We start from the raw sequence: 20,168 nt of genomic DNA, 5'->3' as shown, positions 1-20,168 counted from the left end.
TCTGGGAACCCAATATGGTGATTTGAAGGTCCTACAGGCCAATAGGAAGCAGTGACATCATCCCTTGCAGCTCCCTATTGGCCGCCTGGTGCGGGACCTTTAAACCTGCAGGAAAAAGCCGGGGTCACATTCTCTTGTATGTATCTCGGTCACCAGGGGGTACCAAGAGCAGAAATTAATGTGGTTAGGCTCCGGTGAGCCTAGGGGAAAATATATATATATATTTTTTTTAAAGGTTTAGGTTCTTTAAAGGGACGTGTGTACTAAGATCATATTTGATTTTTTTTCAGCATGAGATCAGTAGGTGGCGTTACCGTAGTAACGCTGTGAGCGACAGTTTAGCATGAGATCAGTAGGTGGCGTTACCGTAGTTACGCTGTAAGTGTACAGTTCAGCATGAGATCAGTAGGTGGCGTTACCGTAGTTACTCTGTGAGTGACAGTTGTCAGGGTGGAGAAGGAAAAACGAGAGTCTGATGTGACCGGGTAGCGAATTTCACAGGGGGGCAGCAGCTCTCAGAAAAACCTGCCAGAATATAAAAAATGTCCCATATCTTTATTTCTATAATACTTAGAATGATGCCACCTCTGCTGTCGTGTTTGTATAATTAATATGTATGTATAGATAGCACTTTTGCTAACACAATTGATAGTTTTGCATGGGAAAACAAATATCTGTCTTTTGCACCTCCTAATCATTAAGTGTTTGGCCTTATTTTTCTCGGGTAATCACAACTGTTACAAATATATGTTCTTTATTCTTGCGATTCGCTGTCAGACCCAGGATATTTCCCATTTAGTAAACTGACACACTTTTGGACTGTCGTCTTGGCCACTTCCCCTCTGATATTCCGCAGAACACAAGTGCATCCTTTTCAAGTTATACTAAAAGGGTTATTGCTCAGCCTACTGTCAGAAAAGAATTATGGCACAATTTCAGTCCCCCCACTTACAAACCCAGGTGCTGACCAAAGATACCCTCAGTCTTCTAAAACACATAAAATAAGACCCAGTCAGTGGTTTAACTGACAATAAAAAACAATTATTTTCTTTTTAAGACAATTTGCAAGTTAACATTGACCTCCCATGTGCCATATTGATTACAATACTTAATACTTCACGATATTATCGTGACACGATGTATCATTACCAATTGTTCACTTTGATCATAGGAGGAAGTGCATCTTTACAGTCTGTTATGGTGCAATCCTATTTACATTTTGGAGTCAAGTAAAAACACTTAGCCATGTAACACCTTATCTGCTACTTTCCCATTGTTTTATAAAAAAAAAAAAAAAAAAAACTTTGGCAAGCAGTAGGCCTGTCTGCACAACAAACAAAAATAACATCATATCTAATATGTCATTCTCTTGTTAGGATACAGCAAACTGGCAGGTTGTAGAGAATACAAATGATGGAGGCCATTTTTAGTGGTCCCCTTAAAATATGTTTACGTCCGTCGCTGGCAGATTCCCCAGTGTAATATTGGTGAGGAGTGTGTCAAATATACAGAGCTTGCGAATGACAGCTCTTACATTAGACGATGCTTGTTGACCAGTATGGTTTATGTTACGGGAAATGTATAATGTTAAGAAAAGGCGAAAAATGCAACTGACAGATACATACAATTGGCTACATCTGTTATAAGAACCGAAGCTCTTCCCTTTATGTATATTCATTGTCAAAATTACAAGCTAACCCTCAGCGGGCGCCAATATGTTCTGAAGCAAAGAGAAACTGACCTTGGAACATATATCACTTGTGCCCAGTAATATATAACACATAATTCTGTAGCGTACCTGTTGTAATCAGAAAGGACAGAGATGCATCTCCCCTGGTACAGTATTTTAAAATGAATAAAGTAAATGTGACAAAATATTATGTAGGAGATTGTACGGATGCTAAAGAGACATGATTTACACAACAACCATCACACGTAAAGAAGCTCTCCCGCGGGAGACGCAAGAATGATGAAGCGTGGAAGATCTAAGACGGTGTTTTCATTGATTGAGGAAATGTTCCTCCTAGATTACATTTTGCTGAGATGCGGCAAGACGTGAGAACAGAAAATAGCTCCCCGCGAAGCACGGTGGATAAGCCCAGGCCCCCACGTTCCATCCAGGCCCAGAGCCAAGGGGAGCCTAATCAATAGAGACAGAGAGAGAGAACCAAGGAAGGGAAATAATGAGGCAGTGGGCTAGTCTTGCTATCTGCTTTCAGCACGGTCAGGGACTTGAGAATACATTTCCATTCGGCTGAAAGAAATCACATACATTATTTATTTTCCAATAAAGGGTGTAGTGAATGAGAGGGAGAGGGTGAGCGATATGCTGCCAGGGACCCGCCTCGTACACCTCTGAAGGATCAGTTATTGAAGGCTCACTCACTGCTTATGGTACAAGGAGTACATTGCAATAATATGTTTTTCTTGTATAGCGCTGACTGTGTACACAGCGCTGTACATAGACTTTTTGCAGACACAGTCCCTGCCCCGTAGAGCTCGCAACCTGTTTTTGGTGCCTGGGGCACAGGGAGATAAAGTGACTTGCCCAAGATCACAAGGAGCCGACACCAGGTTTAGGAAACAGTCAGTGCTATTGTTTCAGTCAGTGTCTTTACTCACTGAGCCATTTCTTCAGCCCATTAAAATGCATTAACCCTAATCTCATTCTGTTAAACATAATACATCAGCACTGTGATCAAGCCTAGTTTCTACACTAAAGCTCTTTGCAATCATAACATCCATAATACTGTAGTTAAAACGAATAGTTTCATTCATATTCTTCACCCTTTTCACTACCTCAAGGGACAGCGTCCTGCAAGGATTTCCTGGCTGCGCCCAGCAGCATGTACTTAGGTTATACATGATTTTGGGGAATTTTAATGACAGATTTGAGGGGCATGGTGGGGGGGGGGGGGTTATGTGTCAAAGTCTCATGGCTTCTAACGAAAGCAAAAATACAAGACTGCATTTTATCAAAGGAAAAAAATATCCATTGATTTCCATATTGTCCTTAAAATTACATTTTGCTCCAGTTTTGCAGCCTTGTTCTTACTTTGATACCTTGTTCTTACCTACTATGATTCATTGTTATGCTTTTTCTTTATCCTTTTCGGAGCATCAAAACATTTTTATCAGGGTTGAGACGGTTCCACCTTACAATTGATGAAGCCAAAAACAGAATATTGAAAATCTTTGCTTTATTTCTAAACTCTTTTCCCAGGAAGCAAAACATTGAGAGTTTCCTCTCTTTTTAGATTATGTCCTGGGAACAGGGTCATGATGACAAATGCACGGTTACATTAAATGAAGAGAGGTTATACGTAGTGACGGGCGCAGCTGTAAAAATCCGTTTTTTTTGTGGAATTTCCCGAGCTTTCCATTCACAATCCGGTCCCCCGGTGTAAAATCTGTTGGCGGATTCTTCCAGTTTCAATACGTGTGTATTAATCAAAAACCTCCATTGGATACAGTCATCTGGTGAACTTTACCAATCCAATCCGCGGACTCCGCAATCTGCTGGTGAATTTTAAGGACCCGCGGATTGTATTCTTATAATCCACCAGCAGATGGCGGAATCCACGGATTGGATTGTCGGTGAGAAGGAAAAAATCCGAAAAAAGAGAAATCGCCCTTTTTGAGATTGATTCGCTGATATTTGCGGAACAAAGGAACCAGTCGATTCACGGCGTATCTAAATCCGCCAATTTTTTTCCCCCCATCTCTAGTTATATGTTAAATAAAAGGGTAGTGGGTAGCAACACACATTTCATTTGCTTCAAACATAGACATTTTGGCTTCATACTGGTAGCTGTTAAAATTCTGACTTTCTCCTTTGTTCTTTACAGATTACCCGGGTACCAGTTGAGTCCTGTGGACAGTACGTCACCTGCAGTGAGTGCCTGGGCTCTGGGGACCCCCACTGCGGATGGTGTGTGCTTCACAACACGTAAGTTCTGGTTACATCATCTTGCTTGCTATGTTATAATGCGCTACAACTCTCCAGTCATCGTCACTGTGCAGGTTTTACTCAGTCTGGTTTGGCACTTCGCTTCATATTAAATAGACAACTTAATCCAGTATTGTTTGTTTGTGGGTTAGTGCTTCCCCATTCAGGGGGAAATATTTTGTTGCTATCTGATAGAAAAGTAGCGGCTCGCCGAGTCACTGCCTCTGAAGTTGGAGAACATGGTTTGAATTTCACTTGTCTCCCTGTGACCCGTAATCTTCAGCCATCAAAAATGAGATTGTAAGCTCCAAGGGACAGCATTCTGGAAACACTCCAGTACCAAGACCAAAAAGGTCACCGGGGAAACTTACTACTGTTGGGCCAATCAGTAATGGTATTGTCATTGGTTTCTGAAGAGGGTTGGCTCATCTGCAGTTGATGCAGCCCTGGTGAATGTCCGAGCCAGGACTGAAACGTTGGCGATGGATCTTTAAGACATTATTTTCCACGTTCGGAAGACGTGTGTGCCCACTGCTTTATATTTGGCTTACAAGTGGTCTAGAAGTTCCCTGTAGAAAGTTCTCTTCCAGGATTGGAGAACCAGGACTGTGTTTGGGTTACATTATAGGGTTGTGAGTAAATGGAGTGTTAGCTCTGTGCCATACACCCACCGCTTATTCCCACAGTGGCCACTTTCCCCACTCCACAAACCCCCAAGGCAAGCACTTCTAAACAGGTGGGATTCCAACGGTTAGAACAATATGGAAATGGCTGGTGTGCTCCAGTACTATAATATTGCAACACAGTAACACCTTTGACCTAAGAGTCCTATAAACACCCCCAGCACTGTAATACATTGGAAAATAAAGCTAGATCACTGTACAGATAAAATCTACGGTGTTTCTCCAGTGGTGAATATCTCTATTACTGCGGAGTGCCACATGGATGAACAATGATGGAATTGTATTGTATTTCCCACACTGTACCTGTGGAGAAATGTATATTAAATAAAGGCTGGCTGCCAAGGTTATTAAGATACAACATGGGAGAATGTAATTATAACTAGCATTTAAATGCCAAAAGAGTATACCAATTAAAGGCTAATAAAGAGAGATTTTTCATAACATAGGAAAAGAACACCGAAACAAAAAGCAGTTTATTTTTGCTTGTCATTTCCATCACTCCACAGCTTTTATTGCTGGTATTTATTCAATGGTGAGACATGTTTGTGTTTTTAGTACTCCCCTTATTTTTGCAAGGTTTTCAGTGATGGCACAAGCCCATGTGGGGGCAGAAGCATTGTGCTAAATAACCTTTCATATCCTCCTGCCTGGTTTCCTTTGAATATAGTTACTAGAATATTATCACCTGATATACCAAACTTTCCTCAACTTACAGCCACAAGCAGTTTTGCCCTTAGAGCACTGCAATCGGTGCACAAATTAAGGGTTAAAGAAGTATTCCATGCTGCTCTTTTTAAAGTTTTTATTACAATTTTACCTAAACCGGTTTCCCCACTCCAGACTGAATATATGTCCGCCGGAGACAAAATGGAGGCAGGGTCAGGGCTCAGCCCAATGGAAAAAGGTAGTTCGGCGAATATATTTGTCGTTTTTGTGCGTATGAAAACTGGCACAAAACCCCCCCCGACAAATACCTGTGTAACTGGGGCCCCCGTAAGTCGGAGGAATCATGGATAAGCTTCGGGGTACCCCACAGCTCAGGTTAAATATGAAACCACTACAATGCTAAACAAGAAAGGATGAAACGTCAATCCCATACTGGAACATTCACAATTCAATGGCATTATTAGGACTCCAGTATGGGATTGCTGTTTGATCCTTTCTTATTTCGGATCGTAGTGGTTTCATATAGATGGAATAATCCCAGGAGGCACCTCGGTAAAGCGCTCTGTCTTAAACCACAACGTTAGTATGTTTGTGTATGTGTGAGTGCTGGATATATGTTTCTTGTAAACTTTTCAAATGTATATGAACGGGCGCTTTAAGCGTTGGAATTGCAAAAATGTTAATTTAAAAGAATATGCCATATTTTACTTGGTGGAATGTAGTAATTGGGGTCTTGTTGTTATCTCTCTGTCACTGCATTTCTTCTAATTGTTGCATCTCTCAGTGAGTATGCCCTACCTGTTATCTGAGAAACGTTGTGATGCATTGTACTCGCAGTGTAACACTTCAACTCCTTATTGCTGGGGAAATCCCTACCCCTGAAGTTGATGAACCTCGCTTAAATTTTAGCTGTCCCCCCGTGACCTTGGGCAAAGTTATTTGTACGGCAGACGTTTGAAGCTTCTACAATGTGTAGTTGGACTGTGCATGAAGAAGGAATAGCAGGGGCAGTTGTAGTTACAGACATACTGTACTGTATGCTGCTCACAATCACTGTTAGACATTATTCTCAGTATCACTATTCCACACAAGCTGCAACTAGCTGGCATGTTAGTAATATATGGGGGCGGGGAAGGAGGGGCCAGAAAAACCTAGTTTTGACCTTTTTGCATCAGCAATCCCCCCCCCCCCAAATCCTGTATGAGTTTAACTCATAAATTATTATTTTTTTAATAACTTTTCCATGTATAGTGCTGACAGTGTATGTAGCACTGTACATCAAATTTTTGCAGCCACAAATCTTGTCTTGAAGAGCTAACAATCTATTTTTTGGTGCCTGAGGCACAGGGAGATAAAGGGATTTACCCAAGGTCACAAGAAGCCGACACCGGGAATTAAACCAGGTTCCCCTAACTGAAAATCATTGTCATTGGTCACAGAATCAGAGTCTTTTCTCATCTTCAGCCCAAAGTGTTTGTATCTAACCCCTTGAGATTGTTCTGCTCTTTTGTTAATGCTAAAATTGGGAGTCCCTTAATCTCTAACTTCTGATGCTACCATAGTAACCTTTAGACTTCACTGGGCTCTAGGGAGAGCTTCATTTTAACCTCCCTGACCCTTCTTATTTCATACTCTTATTTCTTCATCAGATTTAAAAAAATAAAAACAGCGGGAAAGGCACGAAGATAAAGTAACAACAAATTAAAAACCGCCGGCTGCTGCTTTAAATAGGTGTATCCTGTGTCTCAAACTCCCAGAAAATAACATTTGCTGCTGTTCATGGCATTAATTCCGTTTCTTACATTTAAGAAAATGAGGGGAAATGCCCCAAAGAGGCTGAATCTAATATGTCGTATTGCAACATACAGTATGCCCATTGTAACAAGTTCCTTCATCCTGCCATTGCTTTATATACTGTTACCCACTTTCCTAATCACTGGGTAATGCAGGCAAAATAACCTACACAAATGGCACATTTAAAAGAGCAATCCAAGAAATATCCTACATGTGTTTTTTTTTTAATAAATCAGTTCAGTGCTATTACTTAACATTCACTGCCTTTTTTTTATTTTAAAATTCAACTTAATGCCATTTTTAATGAGTGTTAATATACTGATAATTCTTTGATTTCTATAGCAGGTTTTAACACACTTCTCCCAGCAGTGCAAGATCATTTTCCTGTTTGTGATCATTTGTTGCCAAAATTCCCAGCAGTTTGAGCTGTAAAGTGTAACAATAGATAATTTTACCTCAGTAATATAAGGATACATTGTAGCTGCTGAGTTACACTGACTGAAGGATTGATTTGAAACTGAAAGGCAGCCATTTAGTGAACCATGGTTAGTAGGATTTTGCTGATCGATCACAGGAGAACTAATCGATTGGCAGCTTAGATAATTCGTTTTCAATAAAGGGGGTCAAAGGCTACATATGTTAAAACAAAATAAAATATTTATTTTGTATTTTTGTTAAGCTGCTTGGACTGCCTCTTTTATAAACCATTTTATGGCAATATATATATATATATATCTTTTTTATATATTTGCTTTTTCTGCAACCCGCTTCAAAGCTTTATCATATAATCGCACATACATTGCACTTGTACCATAAAGAAACTGGTATTTTGTATATTTAATAAAAATGGCGTTTTTTTTATACCGCCATTATTAATGTAACTTTAGGACACTTTTCTGGGCTAGACTTATTAATGTGAGATATGCTGAATTTTACACCTTTCCAACCCAGTAGAATGGTAGCGGCAGAAAAAGGCAGACCCATTTCTTTCAGAGCAGGGCGGGCCTGCCCTAAAAGATATTGGGGATATCCCTGCTTCAGCACAGGTGTCTCAATCAGTGGCTCAGTCGATGGAGGGATGTCCTTAAAACGCTGACCTGTTGGTGGAACCTTGAGAACTGCACTTGGCCACCAACACTTTTATGGGGCGACGGATTAACCCTTTCAGTGCCACAGGGGAGAAGCAACACAGTGCCGTGCAAGGTGTTACTGGCGCATCTTACAATGAAGGGGTTAAAAGGCGGTTACTTTGCTTTTGGAAGTGCCACCTCTCCCTGGCGCTGGCAAGCTTTGTCGCCAGCCTTTAATTAAAAAAAGTAATAATTATATTTGTGTGGGAATAGGAGAAAAACATCACCCCAGCTGCTAGAGTTATGTCATATACAGTAACGCAGACACCTGTTTCTCTTGCTATACCTTATGTTTCCATTGCAGTGCCGGCGAGATGGCGTTGCCGGTGGCACCACGGCAACGAGCCCTGCGGTTATGGAGGCCGCGCGCTCTTCCGCACAACAATGAAACGGATTGCCGGGGGGGAGAGCTCGGGGGGGTCTCTGTAACTGTCTCTTACCTGTCCGGCGGCATCTCCGCTTTCAGCGTCCCGTTATCAAGGTGGCACGACATCAAATGGCGACGCGTTGCTCTGATGCCACATGGCGCCGTGACGTCATGTGATGCCGAGACATCATGATGCCGCGTCGTCTCAGGAGGAGATGCCGCGCTGGACCAGGTAGGAGGTCCGGCGAGAGCCCCTGCACCGAGCCCCGCAAAAGAGCAAGCCGCCCTGCTCTCCATACCTACTGTACCAATATATGCTAAAGGGTCATTTCATCCTAATTGGTTGTTTTTGTAGTCCCCATTTACAGGGTGAGAATATGGGGACCCCCCCCCCCCCCGAAGCCAAACGCCCCTATTTTCAGCTCTGGAGATCCCACGGTCCCTGAGATAGCTATCAGTGACGTTACCTGGTTTAAATCTCCTTCGGGGGAAACACAATGGTTGCCAGATCTCAGGCCAATAGGAAGCTGCAACATCATCGGTTGTGGCTTCCTATTGGACGACCATTTAAATCTCTTTTAAAAACCAGGAAGTCATTTCACCAGTAAGAATCTCGGGAACCGAGGGGTCCGCAGAGCTAGAAATAATGGGATTCTGTTTTGGAGGAACCTCCGGTTCCAACCCTGTAAACAAATGGGGGTTAGTCGGAGTGCATTGGTAATTTCATGTTAACACTGCGCTGGGGAATATATGAATGCATTATAAATAAGAAACATTGGAGTGGCTCCTGCTATATTTCACTCGGATGCTTGTTGTGTGTCTTCCATTATCCTCTGTCCCATTGGTCTCACGAAGACCTGCTATTTAGATACCTTGCTCCAGGACTCTGGCGCAGAGAGGGCTTTCTGGTGACGGCTGTGCTGTCTTGGTTTGAATTGTGATACGGGGCTCTCTGTTCAGAGGCACAATGCCAAGGAGCTGTAATTGATTTCTACGAAACTCACTCTTGTCCTAGCTCTACAATAGGAAACTCGACTCTAATGAAAGAGAACGGCAAAAGGGTATTGATTCTCCTATAGTCAATTATACTTGAAAAAATAAAAAAAATAAGGGTACATGAAGGGCCTGCCTTTAGATCTTTCATTCCTAAATCAGTAAATATGCCCTGGCTGTCTGGGTGATACATGTAGCCGTCTTCTGAATGTTGCCAGGCTTTGACGTAAAGCAGTGCCAAGTATGGCCACACACTTCCAACCCAATGTATTATTTTGCCACTTATAGAACGGACACACATACAAAATACACACAGCAATACATTATCAAAGTAGTTCACTGCTAACAACATTTATAATGGGGGAAGGTAACTTGTCTAGGTTATTACCGTGGGTTAAAGCACAGCAGGCAGCACACTGTACAGACACGACATAGCAGATTGAAATGGCTTTTAAAGATACTCATTATTTTTTATTATATAGATAACATTGTGTATCCTTTCCTTCAGTTAATGCAGGTCAGCATTAACCTTCATCACACCACTGCTATCCCCAGTGCTTCATCCCTATGGGGTTTGATATAATGAATCCTTCCTGTTTATCATGAGTTAACATCTTCCAATCCCTCTTAACATCTTTTAACAGCATTTGTATTGTAAATGTATGATAGGATTTCAATAAATGCAACAAAGCCCCCCCCCCCCCCCCCCCCACTCCCCATGGGTGTCTGTGGCCCGCCAGCCCTGAAATAGTTAACTGCATTTGTCTGGAAAAAGAGTGAATGGCTTGGCATCTAATTTGACAAAGCTGAGGACCCTTCTACTGGTGAGACCCTGTCCTTCCAGCAGCCCGGTGACCATGCAGTGACGCTGATAAATCATTTAGATGGTGTGAAATGAAATCGTGGCGCTTGGCTCCTGCCAGAATCTCTTGGGGTTTAAAGGAGACTGCCAGGTCTAAACATTAGCTGGCATGCTATGCCTAGGTCTCACACAACTGGCAGCCCAAGGAGAGTCTCAAGGACGTAGACATGTCACAGAACCTGACCACAAAGGTTATGGCAGAGTGTGATAGAAGGAGGGAGCAGAAGCAGAGAGTGGCATAGATGGAGAGTGATCAATAGTGTTTAATAATGAGAGAATGGTGTATAAATAGAGGGGGTTGTGATAACGAGACACAGATCAGTGAAATAGTTTACGTATCTACGGCATAAATCAAATCCGTAATGTAATGTGGTAGACACACAATAGGGCACTTTGATTCAAATGTTCTGAAACGTATCTTGAAAAGTAGCTCCCTATAATATAAACTGTAATACGTGTGACTGTACATAGATGTACCGATGTACAGTAGTAAGACCCACTGTCCTCAGCTCCGAGGACGAATAAACAAAAGTCAGTTGCGCTGGGGACATTGTCCACGCATGGGACCCACCACGGCGTTAATCTTATGGTGCCGCGCCCACCGCGCTATATCTGCACTTCCATCTGCCCCATGTTCACTTTAACTTCATTAACTTTCATTATCATAGAATGGAGACCTAAAACATTGTTATTGTTCTTCCGACAGCTGGCACTTAATGGCCCTTCCTGATGCCCTCCATCCCCAGCTCTTTAATGGTTCCCCACCACCACCCGCCGGTTATATCTGCTATTTTACTTCTCTGCATTGTGAGAGTTTCCACGTCTAGAAATGGGCGAATGTTTCCAAATTCCGTCCGCGGGTTCGTCGCAGTGTTTTTCACAAGATTTGATTCGCTGGTCGAATATTCAACCTCAAATTTGTCATGGAAAAAATTCGGGAGAATGTACAGACACCCGCCTCCGTATTTGCTTCGCCTCCCTTGTCCTAACATTTCGATCGGCGAATGTTACAATTAATATTCGATTTGATTGGGAATGTCCAGACGAATGGCCCCTAGTGCAGTCATTTGCACCTTAGCAGGGGGGGGGAGGGAGAGGAGAGGGCATGTGCGAATACTTTGCGCCCGCAAATGTCTTTTGTTTTAGTTTGTTTTAAAGAGGCGAATGTGCCCAATTGTAAATGAAGCCATCAATATTAATGCCTGCGGACAAACGCCATACGTGTGGCGAGGTCAAGTGTCTGCGAATAATTCACACATCTCTAGCCACGATGCCAGGACAGCATTGTTCCTAAACAAACTTAATACAAAAAGAGCACTCTTGACATGCATTTCAGGGACATTATTTATTGGGGCCAAGTATTTTCATTGGCTCGAAAGCCGACCTGTTTAATACAGATCTACAGTATAACTAATATCATTAAAGACATCTTTGTGAGCTGTAGAGATTGTAGCTATTTGTCTTGGACTTTAGGTCTTAGGCTAAAAAATACAACTCTTTGGTTACCTTTGAAGAAATAATAAGAAAAAATCCTCCAAAATGTTCCAAAAATGTTGCACTTTTACAAAGACACGGGAAATACGGAAGTACTCTTGTGTGGTGATCTTAATAAGAACTTGGTAATATGAACTAATGATTGTTTATAGCATTGCAGTGTCTAGAGGGTTTCATGGAATCGTCTCCACTCTACCACCAAAAGTTGGACTGTAAGTGTGGCGAAGCCACAACATGACCTTGCACAAGGTCACAAGGAGACATCACTGGAATTTGAAACAGGTTTCTTCACACACTGTGATGTGAAACCATTTGGCTTACTTCGTTATAATCAGATACAGTGATTTAAGCATCAGACATTCATGTAAAATCATTTTGTTTTAACCTTCCCTTTGTCTCGTTGATGCACCTGTAGTCAGTTATAACTGGGAGTGGCTCAGTGAGTAAAAGACACTGACTGACATCTGAGCGTTTGAAGCAGGGGAGCCTGGTTCAATTCCCGATGTTGACTCCTTGTGACCTTGGGCCAGTCACTTTATCTCCCTGTGCCTCGGGCACCAAAAACATAGATTGTAAGCTCCACGGGGCAGGGACTTGTGTCTGCAAAATGTCTCTGTAAAGCGCTACGTAAAAACTAGCAGCGCTATACAAGAACATGCTATTATTATTATATATTAATAGTGGAGTTCATTTCTCTGTGTTGTTGTGTTCAGACCACCATACAAGCCGCAGTTTCCAGAAACGCCGTATGTTTTCTTAATTCCATCTCAGACACGGCCACAGGAATTTCACTCAAGCATAATAATAGCTTAGTAATTAAAAATCAAGATGAAAAGGCTTGGAGTGGGCTACAAAAGCAGTGTTGGACTGGGGCACCTAGGGCCCATCAGGGAATATGATTCGAGGGTCCCCTCTGACCTCCCCCGATGGGTATCTTCTTCCATGGCACAGCGGTGGCAAGTGATAAAGAGAAATCGAATGGATCACGTCCCCTGATTAGTGTCTGCTAAAAAACTCCCTGGGTGGTTATTTGACCTAATGGAATATATTACCATGCAGTGTAAGGAAGAGATTAATCACAGTGGAACAAGTAGAACTTATTGCTTGCTTTTTAACCCTCTCAGTGCCGGGTAGATTCCAGCACTGTATCTGTATGATCGTTTGTGTAGTCACCCTACAGCCGCCGACATTGGGAATGAAAGATGAAGTCTCCCTCTTCCATTCCAATCATATCCACAGCTCTGAGACAGCTGCAGGCACGATCTCCCCTTAAGAAACAAGCACGCTGGCCCTTGTGACATCCTCTGAATGTGGCTGGAGTACACTAAACATTAAAGCCTTGCAGTGCCAGAGTTTCTGTAATGTATTGCAGACCCCTCCAGCAGTGAATGAGTTACATTTTGTAGTCTGTAAGGGACTTCTAATTCTATAGGGGTAGTGGATCCATTTGTCAACCTATCTGAGCTGTACCATCTCAATAAACTCCCAGTTATGAGATCATTTGTGTGAGTAGCAATACCTTGTGCTCCCTGACCTTGTGCGACCTCCATACAGACACTGCACTTAACCCCAATACAATTTATTGTATCTGGCATGTTAAACGCGGGGAACCAAGGCCCTGCATTGGAAAGATATAATATCCACCTTTCTTTTAGCATAATTCTTTTTAAGGACATATGTCTTTTTTTTTACCTTGTAGACCAGGGGTCTCAAACTCAGCCCTCAAGGGCCACCAACAGGCCAGTTGTTATGGCTATCCCTGCTTCAGCACAGGGGGCTCAATCAGTGGCTCAGTCTTTGAGTTTGAGACCATGACGTAATTGGCAGCTATTTTTAAATATACATACATTATTTGTTATATCATTTAACTCCTGGAATATTTTGGAAATCAGAATTGCCGGCCTGAAGAAGAGAGGAGAACCCTCGAAAGCTTCTCCTATAATAGCAATTGTTAGTCCAAATAAAAAGGGATCACCTAATACTGAGGTACTCATTTACTCTGTAGTTATATCATTTAGGAGGCTATATATTACTGTAAATATGAGTCGATGTTTTTTGAATCTCTTAAGGCAGGGTGCTCAACTCCAGTTCTCAAGCCTCCCCAACAGGTCAGGTTTTCAGGATATCCGAGCTTCAGCACAGGTGGCTCAATCTGATTGAGCTACCTGTGCTGAAGCAGGGACTGAGTGAGCCACCTGTGCTGAAGGTGGGATATCCTGAACACCTGACCTGTTGGTGGGCTTGAGGACTGGGGTTGAGTACTTCTGTCTTAAGGCACGGTTTCTATGTTTTAACTTTCTCTTTCACTATCTCTCTCTCTCTTTCTTTCTTTCTTTCTTTCCAGTTGCTTTCCGCTGCCTGTATGGCCGTGTGCCCAGGGTAGAGAATATCTGCCCTTTCTGGATGTAGTAGGCAATACAATTTATCCAATGAGGCACAGCCTAATTGATTGACCCTCAGTTTACCTTTCTCAGTGAAAGTCTTCTGAATTATAGCTAATAGATCTCAGGTAACTCAAGACGTCTACAGAGAGCAAGATAGCATCTCACTCTCTCTCTTTAAACCATGTTGCTCGGTTGACTTTCAGTCTTCATAATGCCGGCTCCGTCTTTGATTTCGTCTTTTCTCCTTTGAAACTTCTTCGCTGGAAACCGAGAGGTGCAGAATATGTGATGCATGATTGGCTGCAGGAGGAACACAGCGCCCTTTGTCTGCCTGTGATGTGTGTAAGAGGGTGGGCAAAGAGGGTAACTTCCCAATGCAAAAAAAGTCACTATGAAATGAGATGTATATTTAGAAAGCCGATTGTGATACAATGTCTGTGCGGTGCACAGGGAGCTCAACAAGACCATCTGCCTCTAGAATAGTTGGAAATATGCTTAGCCAGTCATAGTGTTTAATTTCTCGTGGTCTACGCAGTTACCCCTGTAATACTTTATGTTTTATATAGTGCTAGTAGTGAATGCAGTCCTGAATGTTGTAGAATGACAGAAGCCCGGTGGATCACTGACCCCAAGAGCTTATAATCTATGATGCAGCTTCTGAATCTCATGAAGATACGGAAACCTGCCAGAAAGATGTAGGTTATTACGAGTGCGCAGGAACATTGGGATTTTCACCTCTATTATTATTAACGTTTATTTGTAAAGCGCCAACATATGCTGCAGTGCGGTACAGAGATGTGATCATTACATAGACCGAGTTACATACAAATAAGAACAAACATGCACAAACAGATACAGAAGGTAATGAGGGCCCTGATCCTGAGAGCTTGCACTCTAGAGGTAATGAGGGACAATGTTGAAACAAAAAGGTAAAGTGGCTTCTCATTGTGGGATGGAGGGAATCTCAGGTTGGAGTATGTTCCAGCCTGACAGCTGTTCTCATTAACCTTTGGGGGTGAGGATGTTAGGGGGGTGTTTAAATAGCGTGGCGAGTAGTCCAGGCACACAGCTCATCCCAATGAGGTTGGAGAGAGGGAGGGGGAAAGTTGGGTGATAGAGGTATGCCATATAGATTTCCTTTAAAAGGTGAGTTATCAGGGTGCATTTAAACATCTGAAAGCTGGGGGAGAGTCTGATGGTGCCTGGTAGGGAATTCCTGAGAGAGGGGGCAGCACGGGAGAACTCTTGTAGACGGGAGTCAGAGGAGGTAATAAGGCAGGAGGAGAGGCGGATTTCATGGGTAGAACGTAAGTGGAGTTTAGGGATATATTTGTGGATGAGGGATAAGATGTATGGGGGGAGGGGGAAGCAGCGTCATTGAGAGCTTTGTCAGAGCTGGGGTTTTAAATTTGGTTCTAGATGATATGGGAAGCCAGTGTAGGCGTTTGCCTATTGGAGCAGTAGAACTGGAGAGGTGAGTGAGGTGCGATTGGAGTTGGGAGAGGTGGACAACGGAATGCCAACTAGGAGAAGGTTGCAGCTGTCAAGACGGGACAAGATGAGTAATGAATTAGGATTTGTTGCATCATGACACTTCAATGTCCTCCAGACGTATATCTGGTACTCATGGGCAAATGTCCTTACTTACATTCAAGGGGCTGCAAAACTCAGGCAAAGGTAGCCCCAGATTGATCAAAGAATAACCACGAATCTTTCTTTGATACATTTGGTGCGGTTTTTAGTACCAGTGTTTGATACACCTGTGCACACACATTTATAGAGCAACCTGTCAAAACACTTGTGTTTGCCATGGTACATGGACCCCCTAGAGTAGAATGAACTTTCTATACCTGTGTCTTCATTTGGTTTAACGACATTAAATATGATCTGTTTCAGTGAATTACACAGTATATATGATTCTAGAAATAAATAAACAAATGTGGCCATTGTTTTATTTCTGCTGACATTACATATCATTATATTGAAGCAAAAAAAGCTTCATTTAAACCAAAGAAATAATGCTTTAAAAGCACATCCTAGAGATATAAGCTAGTAAATTGGCCAATGGGAGAAAATGGCTTATGAAATGAGTTTCCCCTCGGGGCTCATGTCTTCACTGGACTGAGTCACTTCTCCTGACATTTAATCCCTTCTCCGTACCAACATTCTGAACGGTTTCTGCAGGAAATAGTTTTCTTCGCTGAAATACAGTATGTGGCGTTGACCTTTAGTAAGTTTCATCTCTGTGTTAATGAACTCCTTCTGGGACCACGACTCAGTCTACTCAAGGCTTCAAGCAGCTCCACGTAGCTGTGAAATGACTGGGGTGTGATTAAATTGCAGGACATTTGTTGCATGTAGATTAGTAATAATACAGTAATAAGCAATATCAACGCGTATATGTTTTGATTAATCTATAAAGAAGTAACCACAAAGTTGCAGACTCACCAGGAGTTTAAAAAAGATGAGCAGTGTTGCACGGTGGGAATCTTTGTTAACTCCTTGTTGCTGTGGGATCCTACATCTGTTGTTTGCCTATCAAAAACCTGAATCTGGTCGACATTTTAGGATTCAATGAAAACGTGCACAATACTGTTTTTGAAAACTATTTTCAAAACTATTCCCTATCCATCCCCAGTTTTCTGTACACACTCCTTCAATGTACACGTGGAGTTACTGTCCATTTCCAGGGTATGCGTTGTTGAGAACTATGAATGTCAAAGCAAATTTTCATTACAGTGATCTGGGCTTTCACAGTCCACAGTAGTTCCCTTCCATGCTTGTGGTATTTGTTGAGACATTGTAATCATAGGAAATTGTGAAACACAAAACAAGCCACAAATAGGACAGTGATAGCATTAAGACCATCTGTATAAGTAGTTTTGACAAATACTTGAAGGCGAATAAAGGTACTGTAGATAGAAAACACAGTTGGTTCATGGAAGCTGTAATCAGTGCACAAATGCAAACAAAGGCTCAATTTATTGCTGAGCCTTGAATTGTTGCCCAGATTAAGATGCAGGATTAGAATGTTGGGGACATCTGATTTTGAACGTCTGTTGATGATGACCAGAGCAAACAAACAAAATAATTATTAGTCTTCACAATAGCTTTGAGACAATTCTTTCACACTGTAAAACTGGGATGAATAATTGTACCAGATTTATCAAGGAAAAAAAATACCTCTGATAGCACTGGTCTGTTAAAGTATTAGTTCCATCTTGGCCCTCTATTAGAACAAAAATTGGGTCAGAAATCTTGCCTTCCAGCATGTGTGGACGCGCCTGAACTGGGGGGGTCCGTCGGAGCTGGATCATGGTAGTTCGAGCTCTGTGTAACCCCGGTTCCAAAGATATTGTCTATAGTAACCCCGGGTAAAAAATACTTAACCATGGCCACAATATGGTTGATAGTCAGACTCATCCTGGAGGACAATAGAAAGCTGTGATGTAATCGGGAGATGATGGTACAGCTTTCTATTGGGTGACCTCGTTGACAATATCGTTGTCATTTTTTCTTTTGTACACTGGCTCCAGAAGATGACAATAACTCCGGAACCCATCGGGCCCAAAGATCTCAGAGTTTCAACCGTTCAGCCCCAGGCGGGAGCCCCTGATCTAGTTACGGTAAATTACTTAGGGGGGAGGGAGGAGTTGATTTAATTACATAGTAGTTCTTCCACTATTACAGATCAGTCATTTCCCACTTGTTGGGGATACGCATATACATTTCTACATAATATGCTAACAGAGTAATAATCATTTGACTCCTCGAAGCAAGGACATGCTTTTTCCCCCTCTAGAGAACACGTCTGTTCTAACGGCACCGCGTGGAATCGGTGTTTGCAATATTTTAAATACAGTTTTCATCAAATTACCAGCAGCAGAGAGATTTTTTCTTTAATGTTAAATATATATCTCTGGGCAAAGATAATTTGCATGAATGAGTGTAACTGAACATGTATATAATGTAAAAGACAAAAATACCCAATGCTACATCCAATGTGACAAAACACATAATTAAAAACTTCAGTGTTAGTATTCTCATGAGTAAGGGTCATTTAGTTAAACCCTTTGGCCAAAGCGTTATAAGCCTGCAGCCAACTGTCGCATTTGAAAAAATACTTGTTATGCTCTGTACCATCTGTATGATGCTATAATCCATGTGTAGTATATTTGTGTTTTTCATTAACATATATTTTTATTTTATTCTGCGAGAATGAGAAAATTGTCTGCACTTCCCTATAGGAGAAATCATGAGCGTGTCCTACCTAATGACTCGGTACAAGAATGAGATCTAATGGGAAATTAAAACAATCAATAAAAACAGGGTGTTGATCATTGTTACTTGTTTTTCCCTCTCTGTGTGTGTGCTCGACTGGCTATAAATAAAATACATTGCATAAAAGGGGTATTTTGGGCTTACTGTAGTTATCCCTAACAAGGATAATTACCTACCCAGAAGAGGGGCAATCTCAGGGAAAGTGAAGGAGGAAGGAAGAGAGGGGGAATGAATGAGATTAGAGGGGAGGGAGAGTAGGCCAGCACAGGGTTTAAATACACTTACTGGCTGAGTCTATATACTCTGGGCTATTGCCCTGCGATTGGCTGAAAACTGGTATTGCTGTTTTGCTTCAGTGTATAGAGCTCACCCATAAAGGCGGAGATGTATCAAGATGGTGCAATTTACTCCAAAACACAGATGAAAAGGTTAATCTGCGCCATTTCGCGCAAACACAAGCTATGGAGCTTGTTAATCTTGTCTAATACATTTGGTGATAATATCCTGTTAGCCGACGTTAACACCATCTCATCTGGTGGATTTATTTGATGCAACGAGACAGAAAACTTCACCAATGCAGCCATGAAATAGATCCTTAAGGCTGCATCCCCGCTAGCGCTGAGCGCGCTCATGCTTGAGAGCAGTGACATCACCAACTCTCCAAGCATGAGCGCAGGCTGTCCTGCAGAATTTTGCAAGCGCGAGCAGGGGGGCGTGGCCGGGGCGTGCCATTGGCTGGATCGTGGCTATTTCTGTGTGGGTGTGTATATGGCTGTGTGTGTGGCAGTGTATGTGGGTGCGTGGCTGTGTGCTGTGTGCATTGACTGGTGCTGATTGGTTGCTGATGGGTCATGTGACCCTTCAGCGCGCTTGAAAATAAAATATCTCTGTCTCCCCAAGCGCATAGCTTGGGAGAGCGTATGTGCACGAGCGGGTACCCACGGCGTGAGCGTTGCCGTACAGATTGAGATTCACAGAAGTAAGCGCGTCAAGCGCGCCCATCGGCAGCGTGGCCGCAGCCTAAGAGTTATTAACCAATGTGAATGAATACAATAACATTGCATTTCAGACCCGAAACAAAAACATCTAAGATTCTCTTTACAGTTGTGCATGGAGACGGCCTCCTCCATTGGCGCCCCACAAAGGGTCTTGATGTGTCCCTTGTACTCTCTGCTCCCGCTAACGTCACACTGCACATGGTGCCGCTTTTCACACTGAAACCCAATTGCACTCCCCTGGGAATATTCACAACATATCAGAATTTGATCATGTAAACATGTCAATGTAATTGATCTGAATTGTAAATATATGATTAAACAGAAACGTATATGGCTTGTACCACCACCCCCTCATCCTGACTTTTTGTACCCTTCCCCAGTGACCTTTATAATTTATGAAAACGTTTAAATGAAAAACAAAATTCTATTGTAATAAGCTGTTCCCCCGACACTCTGATCCTTTGGAGAACTAGTTGAAGAGCCCCGGGTATAGAAGATTCCGTTCATGCCCTGCAGTGTAAGGTGGGGCACTGTCTCTCGCGACCGAGAGGTTAATGCAAGTGTGGT

At 42.4% G+C, this 20,168-nt stretch overlaps 1 protein-coding gene across 1 annotated transcript in view; it reads left to right on the top strand.

The window, feature by feature from the left end:
* PLXNA4 (plexin A4) overlaps positions 1–20,168 on the top strand; it is a 796,616-nt gene that overhangs the window by 451,389 nt on the left and 325,059 nt on the right. Inside the window, exon 5 of the mRNA XM_075599345.1 lies at positions 3,849–3,949. Within this exon, the coding sequence (XP_075455460.1) occupies positions 3,849–3,949 (101 nt within the window). The remainder of the gene's footprint in view (positions 1–3,848; positions 3,950–20,168) is intronic.

Source organism: Ascaphus truei, chromosome 5, assembly GCF_040206685.1.
Source record: "Ascaphus truei isolate aAscTru1 chromosome 5, aAscTru1.hap1, whole genome shotgun sequence".
Taxonomy (NCBI): domain Eukaryota; kingdom Metazoa; phylum Chordata; class Amphibia; order Anura; family Ascaphidae; genus Ascaphus; species Ascaphus truei.
The sequence above is the reverse complement of the archived record's forward strand: the minus strand, read 5'-3'. Positions and strand labels throughout refer to the sequence as shown.